The sequence below is a fragment of the Pocillopora damicornis genome, chromosome 14 (genome assembly GCF_964200805.1).
Source record: "Pocillopora damicornis chromosome 14, jaPocDami1.2, whole genome shotgun sequence".
Taxonomy (NCBI): Eukaryota; Metazoa; Cnidaria; class Anthozoa; order Scleractinia; family Pocilloporidae; genus Pocillopora; species Pocillopora damicornis.
The window spans coordinates 13,434,760-13,448,125 of NC_142683.1; the positions used below are offsets into that span (position 1 = coordinate 13,434,760).

The 13,366-nt window shown below is 37.2% G+C and overlaps 2 protein-coding genes across 3 annotated transcripts in view; one reads left to right on the forward strand and one right to left on the reverse strand.

Moving 5' to 3' along the window:
• Positions 1–1,818: 1,818 nt before the first annotated feature.
• On the reverse strand, positions 1,819–3,260 carry LOC113683773 (adenosine receptor A2b). The gene has a single exon (XM_027201055.2). The coding sequence runs from the start codon at positions 3,120–3,122 to the stop codon at positions 2,250–2,252; it is 873 nt and encodes a 290-aa protein (XP_027056856.2). The 5' UTR covers positions 3,123–3,260; the 3' UTR covers positions 1,819–2,249.
• Positions 3,261–6,230: 2,970 nt separating this feature from the next.
• LOC113683774 (alpha-1,6-mannosylglycoprotein 6-beta-N-acetylglucosaminyltransferase A) overlaps positions 6,231–13,366 on the forward strand; it is a 28,663-nt gene continuing 21,527 nt past the window's right edge. The window contains exons 1-13 of one of the 2 annotated variants that reach the window (XM_089194276.1): positions 6,231–6,543; positions 7,445–7,549; positions 7,686–7,753; positions 7,862–7,954; positions 8,113–8,187; positions 8,411–8,569; positions 8,680–8,843; positions 9,363–9,494; positions 10,792–10,928; positions 11,289–11,413; positions 12,022–12,093; positions 12,508–12,603; positions 13,162–13,245. In XM_089194276.1, the coding sequence (XP_089050402.1) occupies positions 6,372–6,543; positions 7,445–7,549; positions 7,686–7,753; positions 7,862–7,954; positions 8,113–8,187; positions 8,411–8,569; positions 8,680–8,843; positions 9,363–9,494; positions 10,792–10,928; positions 11,289–11,413; positions 12,022–12,093; positions 12,508–12,603; positions 13,162–13,245 (1,482 nt within the window). In that variant the 5' untranslated portion in view covers positions 6,231–6,371. The remainder of the gene's footprint in view (positions 6,544–7,444; positions 7,550–7,685; positions 7,754–7,861; positions 7,955–8,112; positions 8,188–8,410; positions 8,570–8,679; positions 8,844–9,362; positions 9,495–10,791; positions 10,929–11,288; positions 11,414–12,021; positions 12,094–12,507; positions 12,604–13,161; positions 13,246–13,366) is intronic. The other variant, XM_089194275.1, reaches the window with a different exon arrangement.

Sequence of the window (13,366 nt, forward strand, 5' to 3'; positions counted from 1 at the left end):
TTTGGCCCAAATGCTTTTGTTTTGGAGTATCGGGGTGCGTCGATTTGAGTTGTGTGTTGTGTATTTGAACAGAATTTTAATTTAACTTCAAAATCGGCTTGTCTTCGCGTAACTTAATTAAGCGAAGAAAAGCCAATTTTGAAGGTTGATGCCAATTTATTGGCAGCTGACACTAGTTTCATGCGAGAGATGAAAGCAGATTGGCTCTTATGTACAATCCCCCGGGTAGATTGTGAAATACTGGGGCCCCGTGCATGGGATTAGACACGGAGTCGGCAAAAATTAATATCGTCAATGATTTTTTTACGCCGAAAATATCATTTTTATTCGGTGAGTATCGTTGTATCTTTCGTAAAGTATCGTGAGCAGAAACTGACCATAAACAGTTGCTTAGGTACTCAACTAACGTTGTTCTGTGTGTTATTAAGCATAGGATGTAAAAGGTTGATGTGTAAAACAGACCCATGCTGTCTATGTAATATCATACTGAATAAGAGAAAGTTAAGAGAGGAACATACATGAATATATTGTCAGAAATTGTCAGGCGTGTTTCTCCTTACGCATAATTTCTGCTTGCTTGCTATTATTGGTACAGGTCGAAAATAAGTGTATAATTTGCGATGTGTAAAGAGGTTAGTTAGTCAGCTTAGCTTGTAACAACTCTTTGTTGAATTCAACCATGTCATCAGATATGCGTAGGAGTTTTTAAAACCTCAGCACATACAATGCTCCAGTTCGTTAACCATTTTCAAAGGTTTGATTGTCTTTTCAAAAGATATGTTTTTCACCCTGTCCGTTGAGACTGGAACAATACAAAGCCATCTGTGACGGAAGTCCAGTTTTTTTTTTTCTTTTAAAGCACTTGCTGGGTTTTAAATTGATTTAGTAATTTATAATTTTAAAATGATTTATACAATCAAGTTTTATTATTTTATCAATATCGCTAGCTGGGTATGCAATTACTTGGGTCATTCAAACGATTTTACGATCAAATCATTTTAAAAAAATTTCACTTGCGGATTGAAAACCCCCGAAATATTATAATTTTTTGGCCATTTAAATCGATTGCGTAAGAGATAGTTTCCGCTTACTCAAAAAAACATAAGCTATTCCAACGCCTACGCGCGATCTAGGGTAGGTAATGCTAGATTTAAGTAGACCTGCCATAAAAAAGAAGCAACTTTGCAATCAAGGCACTGTTGAAGATTCAGGATGCAAGAATAGTCCTTTAAAGTGCACCTCAGTGTATTCTCAGACCGGCTGTGAGGAAACCCCCCCCCCCCCCCCATGTTTGCTGATTTGTTGCATTGTCCTGAAAAGTCGTTCAAGGTAAACTGATCCAATAAGGATAAAAGATATCAGGAAACGTAGCTTCAAGAACCTTTAATTACTTTTTCTACATTTTTATTAGGCATATTCTCAATTTTGAAAAGGTTAAGGTAATATGACTGAGTGGAGTTCAATTTGGTCTGTAATCATACGAGTGATGACAATATCAGACGACCGTGCAGCAGGTATTTATGAGACACATCTCCACTGTTTCTAGAGACATCAATGCTAAACTTAATTCAAAACGTTTTCATGACCCGTTTCTCTTTTATTGTCTTCTGAATGCAAACGAATCACGCTTTGAAATATTTATGTATTTTTGCATCAAGGTTTTGCAATAAGAGTTATGTGAAAAAAAACTTGCTCGGGTAAAGATCCTGAGGAACCACGGGGGAAAAGCTGTCCTTCAATCCAAATATTTTTTTTCTTTTTCAAATTACCAGCATTAAACATTTGGAAATTTTCACTCAAGTCAAGCGATAGATATAGGATAAGTCACTCAGAGTTTTAATCAAAATCTTACGGATGATGTCTTGTTTATCTTTAAGAGGTTTTTTAGACTTCAATAATTTTTTTTTTTTTTTGCAACACATGTATATATTTTTCCCCCATTGTAGTTTATTATCGTGTATTTACTATCATGGTATATTACGACAGAATAGCCTCGCATAGAGGAGCCGTAATAATAAAATGTATTTGTATTATGTTAAATATTTCATGGTTATACTGTAATAAAAATCTAAATTCGAGTTTCTCTTGTGTAAACCTCGACATTAAAACAAGGTGTCTTGTTAGTGGTGGTTCATAATCTGGTGCTGAACACAAACAGCCTTATGTCTTCATGTACCGGTGTCTCTGCTACGATGAGTCAGCAATTTTCATTAAGCCTACCAGTTCTCCTCCATCTGTCGACCTGAGATTCACTGTAATATCTTTAAAACTGCCACCCGGAGCTCGCGAAGGCGCCAACAGTATAGGAAGGGATTGATGGCTGAGTTCATGAACACGACCGTTTCTGTGAAGATCCATTCATTTGTCCACAGATCGGGGAAAACAGAAGTTATTGCCTCGGTGATAAACATCGGCAAATAAAGAAGAACCATAGTAATGAAATAGATAAAAGTGTTTTTGGCACTTTTGGTTGATTTCTTCACGGTATGATTATATTCAGCATTTAATACCGCTTGTTGTTGGGCTTGAATCTGTAACTGATGCAGACGAACAATACGATAAATATTAATGTAACAAGCACTGCAAGTCACAAGGCAAAGGATGATACAGAGAGCAATGGCTAGGAAGTAGGTGAGATCGCTCAGATGATGCGAGAAGGATAGCAACACGGCGATGATCCAAAGAGTTACCATTAGGTACCTGGCGCGACTTGTTGTCATCAGTTGCGGGTATCGCATGTGATAGTGAAGAGATAAGGAACGATCAACTGCTGTGGCTGTCATAGTGAAGAGGGAGACACCGCTAGCTACAAAGGCTAAGGTAGCCATAGTTGTCTGCAGATAAGTCATCCCAGTTGCGGAATTTGCAATGTAAACCGGTTGTACAACCACGCCAACGAGAAGATCTGAAAGGGCCAAACTGTAGAGGAAAACTGTGCTTGGAGAAGAAATAGATGAAGTAGATGATGTTTTTAGAATGGCAGCCAGCACCAAGATGTTTCCAAAGATGGACACGAGCATTAGTGGAACATTGAGGACACAATTTATGACAACGATTGTCTCAAGACGAGTTAAATCGTTTTCGGGTTTGCTTGAATAATTACTTACAAATTTACTTTCCATTTTCACACCTGCAGACTGGTTCTTTAAATCTGTGCAATCACTTTTTATATAGCTTTAACCGGAAGAATACAGTCCAAAAAGTGTTTCCGCCGGTCTGAGAAAACACTGAGGTGCACTTTATAGGACTATTCTTGCATCTTGAATCTTCAACAGTGCCTTGATTGCAAAGTTGCTTGTTTCTCATGGCAGGCCCACTTAAATCTAGCATTATCTACCCTAGATCGCGCGTAGGCGTTGAAATAGCTTTTGTTTTTTTGAGCAAGAGGAAACTATCTCTTACGCAATATACTGTAACAGCCGTCAATTCGATGTCAATTCCACGTTTTATTCGATCCGATCAACTACGCTCAGCACACCGTTCGAATACAATACCGTACAAGAAATCCTTACAAACAAGCAAGTGTCTCTATCCGTAACCTTGAAAACTGCTGAAATATCCGTAATGCTTCCGTAATGTTCTATTCCTTCGATGTGAGACTAGTTAAACGATCCTTATCCGAGAAATAAAGGCGAAAATAACAAGCGATAAAAGCACATGTATGCCGAGGTTTGACCTAGTGTCGAATGACAACACCTCGGCGCAGACTGGGCCTAGTGCACAGGACACCTAGCATTTACAATACGATCTAAATGGCAAAAAAATTATGAACGTATCAATTATCAAGCCTAAAAGCAAACTGCTGACTGGAGTAAATCAAAGTTTTTTTTTTTTTTTTCTCGCATTGGCTTATTAAAAAAAAGACCGAAATGATGATTGGTAAGGTTGCTAAGCAATTTTTTTTAAGCAAAAAAGAGTAAGAAGAACTATCAGTCTCTCAACGGGTGTTGTGCAATGAGCAGGTAAAAAAAGATTAACTTGTTGACATCCTTAATCTTGGAGTTTTGTTGCAACGACAGATTTGACCTGAAAATAGCTTTGTCGAATCTTGGAGTTACTCTGCAATAGTTGATAATAGGATTAGAATTTATTTGACGAGGGATTATTTAATATCTGACGCTGTCCTTTGAGGATATTTGCTTTAGTGCAACTAATCTAATTATTTTCAGCGCTACTGCAATTTCTTTCATTAAAGTCCACATAATGACCCCTTTAAGCATTGGTGCTCCGTTTTTCTAATTGTGACGTGCGGCATGTGTATCTCCATAATCCCTTGAGTTGTTTGACCAAGATGAATTAACAAATTTCTACTTGGGCTTGAAGCGAATTTCCTGTCCGTTTGCAATCAAATTGTTTAATGCGCATTGACGCAAAACACAAAGATGTCCAGTTGATGTGCTATAATTTCATTTCGTAGAGGTGATATGTGAACAACAGGATACATCAGAGAGACGTGACAGTGTCAGAAATGTCAAAATCATGTCGTGAAGCTTTTTCCTCCTTCACTTGATAGGAACCTCAGGAGAAAAACGTCTTGGAGTAATTTGATGTCTGTCATACAACGCAGCAATTTACAATTCTGGTAGCCTTGAAAAGTGTTGGCGCTGCTATTAAAAGGCATGACGTGAAACGGTACCATGGCTTATAGTATATATCGTTTAACACAAACTTATCGCGCTTTGATTTATGTTACTGTCTTTCACAACTCAGAGGCTTAATTTCTATTGACCAATAGCAAAAAGAAGCTCTATTAATCGCTACTCACATGGCATTATACTTTCCTGTGCTTTATTGGAAGTTCTGGATGGGAACATCTTATCTAACCTGCATCACGTCGTGCCCTATAAGTGAGCAGTGACAAGCTTAAAGTAAATCCTCGGTGCCTCTCTACACGACCTTGAGCTAGTTTCTAAGCCGCGCTAAAACACCGAGAGGCGTTACCCTTTTGCAATCTATTTTTTAGCGTCTTCATGGTAGTCAAGTAGGATTGACCCCCTCGCCTCGTAACCGTCAAAGAAACGAGACCGGGGATGGCCTGGCAGGAAGGTTTTTACGTCTTTTAATTTTCATCTCATCCCTTGGATACTTTTTATAATATCTCAGATGAATGAAAACCAATATCTTGTTTTATTTATGTGTTTATCTTTAGAGACAGTGGCATTCACATTTGAACGTCGGATATGACCTCAACGTGGCAAAGAACTCATTAAATGAGCGTACTCAATGAAGGCAGCAAAAAACTTGTCGAGGTCTCAGTGAAAAACAGCGCCATTGCACACTGGAATTTTTGGCAGCCGACATATGTGCAAAGTATCACAGGACGGAAATCAAAATTCCGGTTACGAATGCACAAAGAAAATCTTGAATAAACAATTTTGTTGAACTACCGACTGGAACGTATGACATAACTCGTTGATTTTATACAAGTGGCGAAGGCTTATTCATCGGGTCTTACTTGTTGCCCGTGCATAATCTCTTCTTCAACCTGAATGCTGAGTAGAGCATCATGCAGGCTACCTGAAAGGTAGGGGAAGATTTATGTGTAACTCCATACATGTACTATTTAAAAAAAAAGACTCAGTCGTAGAGGTAATCTATTTTTTCGCCATTGTTTTGACTTATAAACAAACCGCATATAATGGAGTATGGCATTAGACTGAAATCTTGTTTAATTAAGAGTCTCTTTATTTATCAATTCATGAATAAATTCTTTAGACAGTTTTGAAATACACCCAAATACACTGAAGCCTTTCTTTTTCTTGCCGTTTCCGTGAAGGTGTTCGTCTGGACCTAGTGATTTGGGTATGCTCTCTTGTCTTGATTCCTCGGTCATCTCGATAGCGAGACTTGGCTTTTTTGATGGATGCAAGACCATTCTTGATCGATTCTGCTCATTTGCTTGCACGTGAGGACGTATCATTGTATTAAATCGCATGCTAACATCAATCGTTATTCATTATACCACGAAGCTCTTTCGCGCTACCGTCGATGGCATCAATTCCACTACGCTTTGTTTACTTTTTTCTGCCAATTCATAAGCTTAGAGAATATATATAATTGTTCAAAATCAAAATAAAATCTTCGATTGGATAAATCGATAGAAAGAGCGATCTAACATTTTTTTTGAAGTAAACTTATAATATTAGTATTTTTTATTTTTCATGCAAAAAGGACAAGTGCGAAACATTCGAATGTGTCAAGATTGTTCTTTAATTACTTTCAAGTTCCATGACAACAGTTGTAAAGTGAAAAAAGGAAACTATGACAACAGTATATCTTAGCCAAAAATTTCCACGATATTTACCTTTTCTTTATGGAAAATTTATATTTTTTGCATGAAGTCAGTTTAAAACTTATCCTTTTGTTATGAGATGAGGTTTCAGCGCTCGTTATCGAAAAAACGTTGCTTTCTGTTGCTGGCGTTTTTCGCTGCCGTTACAGTGTTAGTTCAAAATGCCATCGTCATTCTAGTGTCGTTTTGTAACAACAATTTTTGTTATTGGAGGCTCGGAAACTTCGAAAGCCGTCATTCAAGAATGATTGGTAAGATTTTGTTATACACTTATTATGTTTGTTAACCTATGTAGATTTTTTTTTAGGTCAGCACTGATGGGTAAAAATGGTTATCAAAAGATATCTTAAGTGTACATATCTGCCAGTAATACATTTCTGAAATTTTGTGAGAGACACGGTCGCCTTGCCGTTAATGCGTTGTTTTTGATATACAAGGGTTTCTAATCCTCCCTCCCCCCCCCCCCCTCCACCTGCATTTTGTCACGTATCCTTAAGAAAATTCTCCAGTAACAATTAAAACTCCTGTTTGAGGAGGAGAGAGGCACAGCCAAGTTTTCCTGATGACACGAATTTGAGTCCATCGTTGCACACTTACGGGGACATTCATATGAAAATACACCAGCAAAGTGGGGTCTGTTCAAATTATGGGGACATTTTCGCTTCCCCAGAAAAAAAGTCTTATTTAATAGGTAGTCTTTTAAAAATAAATCGTCATAATGAGTACTTCTTTTTGTGTGTAAGTGTGTGTATGTGCTTTGTTTTGCTTTTACTTTGTTTCGTTTTGTTTTGTTCTGTTATTTTGGTATAAATGTTTTTCTACTTTTTCTGCTGCGATTTTTTGAGAGACACGGTGACCCTGCCGTTAGCGTGGTGTTTATGATAAACGATGGGTTTCTTACCCTCCCCCCCCCCTTCCTGTTTGTTACTGTTTGTTTGTTTGTTTTTCTTTTTTTGTATGAATGTTTCCTATATTTTCCTTTTTAACGAACTTTTTACTCAAAAAAAAAAAAAAATTAATCAAGTAGTCTACTTCCATCAGGTTTGCATATTATGGCAAGTATAACACCATTATTGTACTCTGTACTTTTACTTATTTCACCAGAAGGATTTTTTTCTCTTCAAGTTTATATATTGGCAATTCTTTCACCAGACCTCTTTGCAAGAAATAAAATTCCAGAAGTTATAGAAAGACTGGATAGCCGTTTACAAGTTGACTCTACCGTAAAAACTGTCGGTTGGCTGCCTGAGGAAGATTGTGAGTATGGAATACAGACATTTTTTTGTCATATTCAAATCTTGTGAGCACTACGAAATTCTGGAATCACGCTGACTGAAATGTGAGTATTTATGCCTATTGCGCGCCAATTTTTTCGTTCTTTCTTTCTCTTAAGCCGAAAAACCTAACAAATGTGAAATTCCTGAAGATTCAAGATTTCCCCTATGTTCTTTCAAAGTAAAGGTACGTTTTCAAAAAGATATTTTACGGGAAAACGATTTAATTAACTAATTTTGTATATTTCCTAAAGAAAGTTTATTCATGATTTCTCTACTGTTTATTATCTTTTAGTCTTTCCCTGATTCATGGAATCCTAAATGCCACGATGGAAAACATAAGGTGAATCTGGATGATAGCTGTTCTGTGATTCAATATCTCAGTGAGGTTAGTAAATTACCGATCACAAATTACTTGTAAAACTGCTTCATGATTCAATGGTTGCTTCGAATTCATATATTCACAAGCTAACCACGCAAATGAGAATCATCAATATTTTGTCTTTTCTATGATGTTGTATGTTTTTGCTTTCTTGTAACACTTAGGTCGAAGCATGGTGTCCAGTTCTGCCATGGCGACAAGACATGGATCCCTTCAAGCCATCAGTTAATCAATCAAAGGTTTGTGCAAGGCTCACGGCAAAATCTGGTAACAATTCATATAAATAGAAATTTTGTTCTTTGAAATATTGTCATGGCAACTTCCTTTTGCTAAAACTAACGCTGAAAGTGACTCCTATTTCGTAATCTCTTGAAGCCTCTTGACAAAATATATATCTTTGTAAAACAATTAAAACTTTTTGTTAGTAGACTCTGTTCACCTACAGAATCCGTACTGTTCTAGGCAAAGATTCGCACAGATGTATCGGGATTACTAAAGCAACTTACTGATAACCGTTATGCCTGGATGAGAATTCGCATCACTGAAACATGGCCGCAATGGATAGAAGCCGTCAAAGAGCTTGCTATCAGGCAGGGCATATCAGAGAGGAAAAAGAAAAAGGTGATAATATTTTAACTTAATTTTGGTAACTTTCAGATATTTTTCTGGAAACAACCATTCTTCCGCTATTATTTTCGTGCTTGGTAAACAGCGATTTTTTTCTTCTTCAGATCGCTCTTTATATGGGAAGCTTAGAATTCAATTTTAAGATCTTTATGGAGGCCTTCAATGGTGGCGTTCTGGGAGAACTCAGCCAGTGGAGTGACGTCATGAGTGTTCTGTACATATTGGGACATGATTTGGTAATCACGTCGGACAAAAAAGACTTGCCAAAGTAAGTGCGTTAGTGCTCTTCGAGTTCTACTTTACAAGTATCAAGAGGACAGGGTTCATGTTATGCAACTCTTAGAGAATACGGGACGTGATGAAGGGAAAGAGACAACGGCAACGGAACAGTTATTGGAAATCACCGGAATTTGTTCTCTCATAAATGCTGCAGTCTGATTAGAAACGCTTTTCGCCATCTGTTCCGTGAGTGGGTAGAGTGAGTAACCATACAGAGTGTGATCGTTAAATAAAAAATGCAATGAAAAAAAACCGTGCATTTTTTTGTCAATTTAAGTTTTGAACTATTAGCACATTCGTATCTAAAAAATGATATTTTTCGGAATCGCCTATGGCTAATTTATTTCGGTTTTTTATACCGAGAGAGGTTGCAATTTATCCATTTCAATTCAAGAGTCTTAGTTTTAAAGATAAAAATGATTTTTGTGTAGATAGGAAGTTGGAAAATTTAAACGTTAGTGGTCCGTCTTGCTCTCCTCCTTAAACGTTGTGACCTTCTTTTTTGCAGTATCATCACACCTCCTGACTCGGACGGCTGTGCTTCCAGGAAACTGAACGACAGTTTGGATCTGATATTCACTGATATCATAGGTGTTGAAAAATTGCGCGATGCTAGTGGAGCACATCAATCTCGATACAGGTTAGACACGCTAAGGTTAAGACGTTTCCTTTTCGATTTTAAATGTTTAGATTACAGACGTTAAATTCTGCATGGCTCAGAGTAAATTTACACGGAGTTGATCATCACCGCAAAGCTTTGAGCTCACCACAATTTACGTTAATTTTTTTATGTTTAGCGGGTCATTGAAAATTGTCATTAGAATAGATAAAGATATTTAGAGACAGAATAAAAAAAATGAAAACAAAAAAACAAAAAGAAAAACCAAAAAAGAAAGTACGACATTTAAACTTTGCTTGACCACTATTTCATGTAAGCGCTTGCAAACACGTGATCCTCCACGGTCAATCTGCCTCGATTAAAAAGCAACATGGGGTCGTCAAGGAGGCCTCGGGGTTTTCAAACGCTAATGGGATACTAGTATGGCCAACAATGGAAAACATTAGTATTGCATATGACAATCTAATATATTTCGAGTTGAGCGTGCTTTCTCTGTGTAAGGATCTGTTACACTAAAAGGCGCGTACAGTAAGTACAAAAACAATAGAGATAACGCATAGTAGGTATAGTCCCTCGCGATAAAATCAAAATATCGCGAGATAAATGGGAATTTGTTATTACGCACATGATGAGTTGTCACGCACGTTGTTTCCGTGGACGAGACGACAATGGTTGCAACAGTTGGAAATTTCTTTCTTAAAGGGGTTGGCGATGCAGAAGTCACATCTAGAAATTTACAAATCTGCAGAGTAATCACAAAGATTAGATAATCCACACTTGTTCTCAGACACTGACAGCCATCTCTGAACATGTCTCGTAAGATTTCAAAAAATCAAGATTTACTGTACTGATTCACAGAACTATGTGCCGTAGAAGTATTGCAAGTTACCATCCAATGATCTTTTCACGAAAATAAAACACTCTTGACCTCAAAACATACCTCCTCGACTGTTGCAGCCATTGTCGTCCACGGAGATACCTGGCGTGACAGCCGATCACATGTCCTCTGTAGGCTACCGTAATCTAGAGTCTTTTTCTCTCAAAATTTGGCTAAAAAAACTCATGCTTCTAGCGAAGTCTGTTTGCTTCCCCTATTTCTGACCTTTCGCAGTTGTATTCCCACTTAAATGAACTTTGTGTGATCACATAAGGTTTCCATCAACAAGCTGAGGACCAATCCACATTAAAAAAGGTTATAACTTGGCTCCTATAGCGTTATTATTTGACTCCACAATATTAATTTCCCAGAGATTGGCATTTTCATGTATTTATTTATTAATTCGTTTATTTCTTTTTGCTCTATTTCTTCCTCACTTAGATGCAAAATTCGTGTCCTTGACTCATTTGGGTCTGACGCTGAATTCAACTTCGCGTTTTACAAGGAGAATATTCCTGGTGGGAGATCCGTGTGGGGAAACTTAAATCTGCTCCTTCCACAGTTTATGACTATGTACCGTGAGTTATGGTTTTCCATTATTTTACGTGGCTATCACTTGTTTTGTTTAGTCTGCTTTTTTTTATACCTTTTATGTAACTCGATGGTAGATTATTTTGGGAGCATTTATAGCATTTCGAAGTCATTATTATCACAGGCATACTTAAATTATTTAAACAACTCAATATTTTTGTGAGTCATATGTACGTTCATGCTTCCTCATCAAATTGATTTGGTGTGTTTGTATGCTAGCCTTTTTTGCTATGTTTTGTTTTATTTCATTTTGTGTTTTGCTGTTTGTATGTTTTATACCGTGTTTTGCTTTCTTTTGTTTTATGCTTGTTTTTTATTTAGTCCTAGCTTTTTGTCTCTATTTTCAGCGCACAGTCCTGATAATTCGTTCGTTGGCTTTGCTGTTCCAGATAAGAAGCATCTAGTGGAAACAAAAGTTACAAGAATAGGAACAAAAGCGCTTGTTTACGGAAAAACGCCTTTTTTCTGGGAGGTAAGGAAACTCACAAGTTCATCTGCAACGAGATTAAGGTCCTATTTCAATCGTCTGATGATGAGGTTCGGTCACAAAAGTCCTTATGAATTTCGTTAATAAGTTTATCCCTTTAAACTCTAAAAGTTACTAGTCTGTAAATTATCCTTCCATAATTAGAACTGAGTCAAACAGTAGGGCCATAAAAATATTGAAATTGAGCGCGAACGAAGGAAGCAAGCCTCTTGATTGTTAACCAATACTCCTTAATTATTAATACAATGGAAAATGTGTAGAGAACAGAATGGAGAAAATAAGGATCAGTGTTAGTATCCAAGAGCTGCACACATACCCCTTCCTAACCCAACAATAGTCATTTGATAACAAATTGGGTTTAATGTTGAGTTAGGGGAGGTTTAGGTGCGAAGTTTCTCAGATACTGATATGAATATACCTACTGATGTTTTGATCTAAAGGGGGGGCTGGGAGTTCTCTCATAATTCAATTCTTTTAAGGGTAAACTAAAGTTGCGATAGGGCACATAAGAAAATAGAACCCATGAATAAATGAGAGCAACTTAACAGAAAAAATGTTATTGCAGCTTTAAATTAAAATTGCATTCTCTTTAGGGCAAGAGACATTATCTCGATATAATAAAGAAGCACTTCCCTGAAGTCCATGCCAACATCGGAACGAAAAACGTGAGGAAATTTGTTTTGTTTGCTTGTACTGAAGTTTCACGAACGAAATTACAATAACTGCATCAAAAATCATTTAACTCCGCACTGATTTGTATTGAATACTACACATCCTGACTCAAATCTGACCTTATCTGTGAATGAAAAACAAACCGACAATTACTGTCGGCTCCGGGTTAACCCCCTATTCATGTTTATATATAAAATAAATAGCCTGCATGTTGCCTCGCGCGTCATATTTTTGTTCTTACCACATTTTGAAGTCATCTGTGATCAAATACTGAACCGACGCACGGCAACGTAGAACCTATGTCAAGCAGAGCTGGAGATCTAGGGAAAATTCGTGTACGTCAAGTCAACCTATTTGTTTATTTGACGATTTATTTCTTTCATTATTTATCTATTTACTTTTGTCAGGAGAGCGAGCTTCTTAAGTATGAAGTCCCAGAATATATCATCAATCACGGCATAGTGAACATAACCACGCTATTGAGTCTCTTCCAGAGTAGTAAGGTAAAGAGTGAGTAGCCACAACTTTTTTTTCTACTTTTAACAAAAACCAAAAGAAAAAAGAGCACAAAATGACTGAACAACAAAACAGCTTTAAACAACGTGGGGTAAAGAGAAAAGTCGCTCGCTCTCAACTAAACTTCAATTTCGACTTCTTTGCCAATTATAGTGCGCGTTATATTGGCCACAAGCCCGAGCCATATAATCAAGATCATTAGTATATACTAAAACAGTGCATAGCGTTGATGGCAAACTATGATTGGCCACTCCAACTCTGAATATCCTTTGTTATTTAGCAACTTGCATGGGATTTGCACCCGAAAATATTGCAATCGTTGCAGAGATAATGATCAAAAAAATATATGTTTGTGCTACTTTATCTCACTGTCTTAGTATATACTAAAACAACTCAGTGTCGGTGACAAGCAGTAGATATTTAACTCGCCGCTTCCAAGCTCGGTAAATATCCACCAGTGGCCACCTCAGCTAATGTGGATAGTTTTTAATTATGATGCATTCCTCTTTAATTATATCATCATTCTTTAATCATTTTTTAATCAGGTTTTTGTGGGTCTTGGAATGCCATTCGAAGGACCAGCAGCTCTCGAGGCACTGGCTAATGGATGTTTCTTTATAAATCCCAAGGTATATCAGAGAATCATTATTATGTCAACAGCGTGCTTTTTTCTACATCCCTATTACTACGTTATTACCACCCTTGTGCAATTTTTTTCGTGTTAACGTAAATGGCCCTGGGGATGAGCAC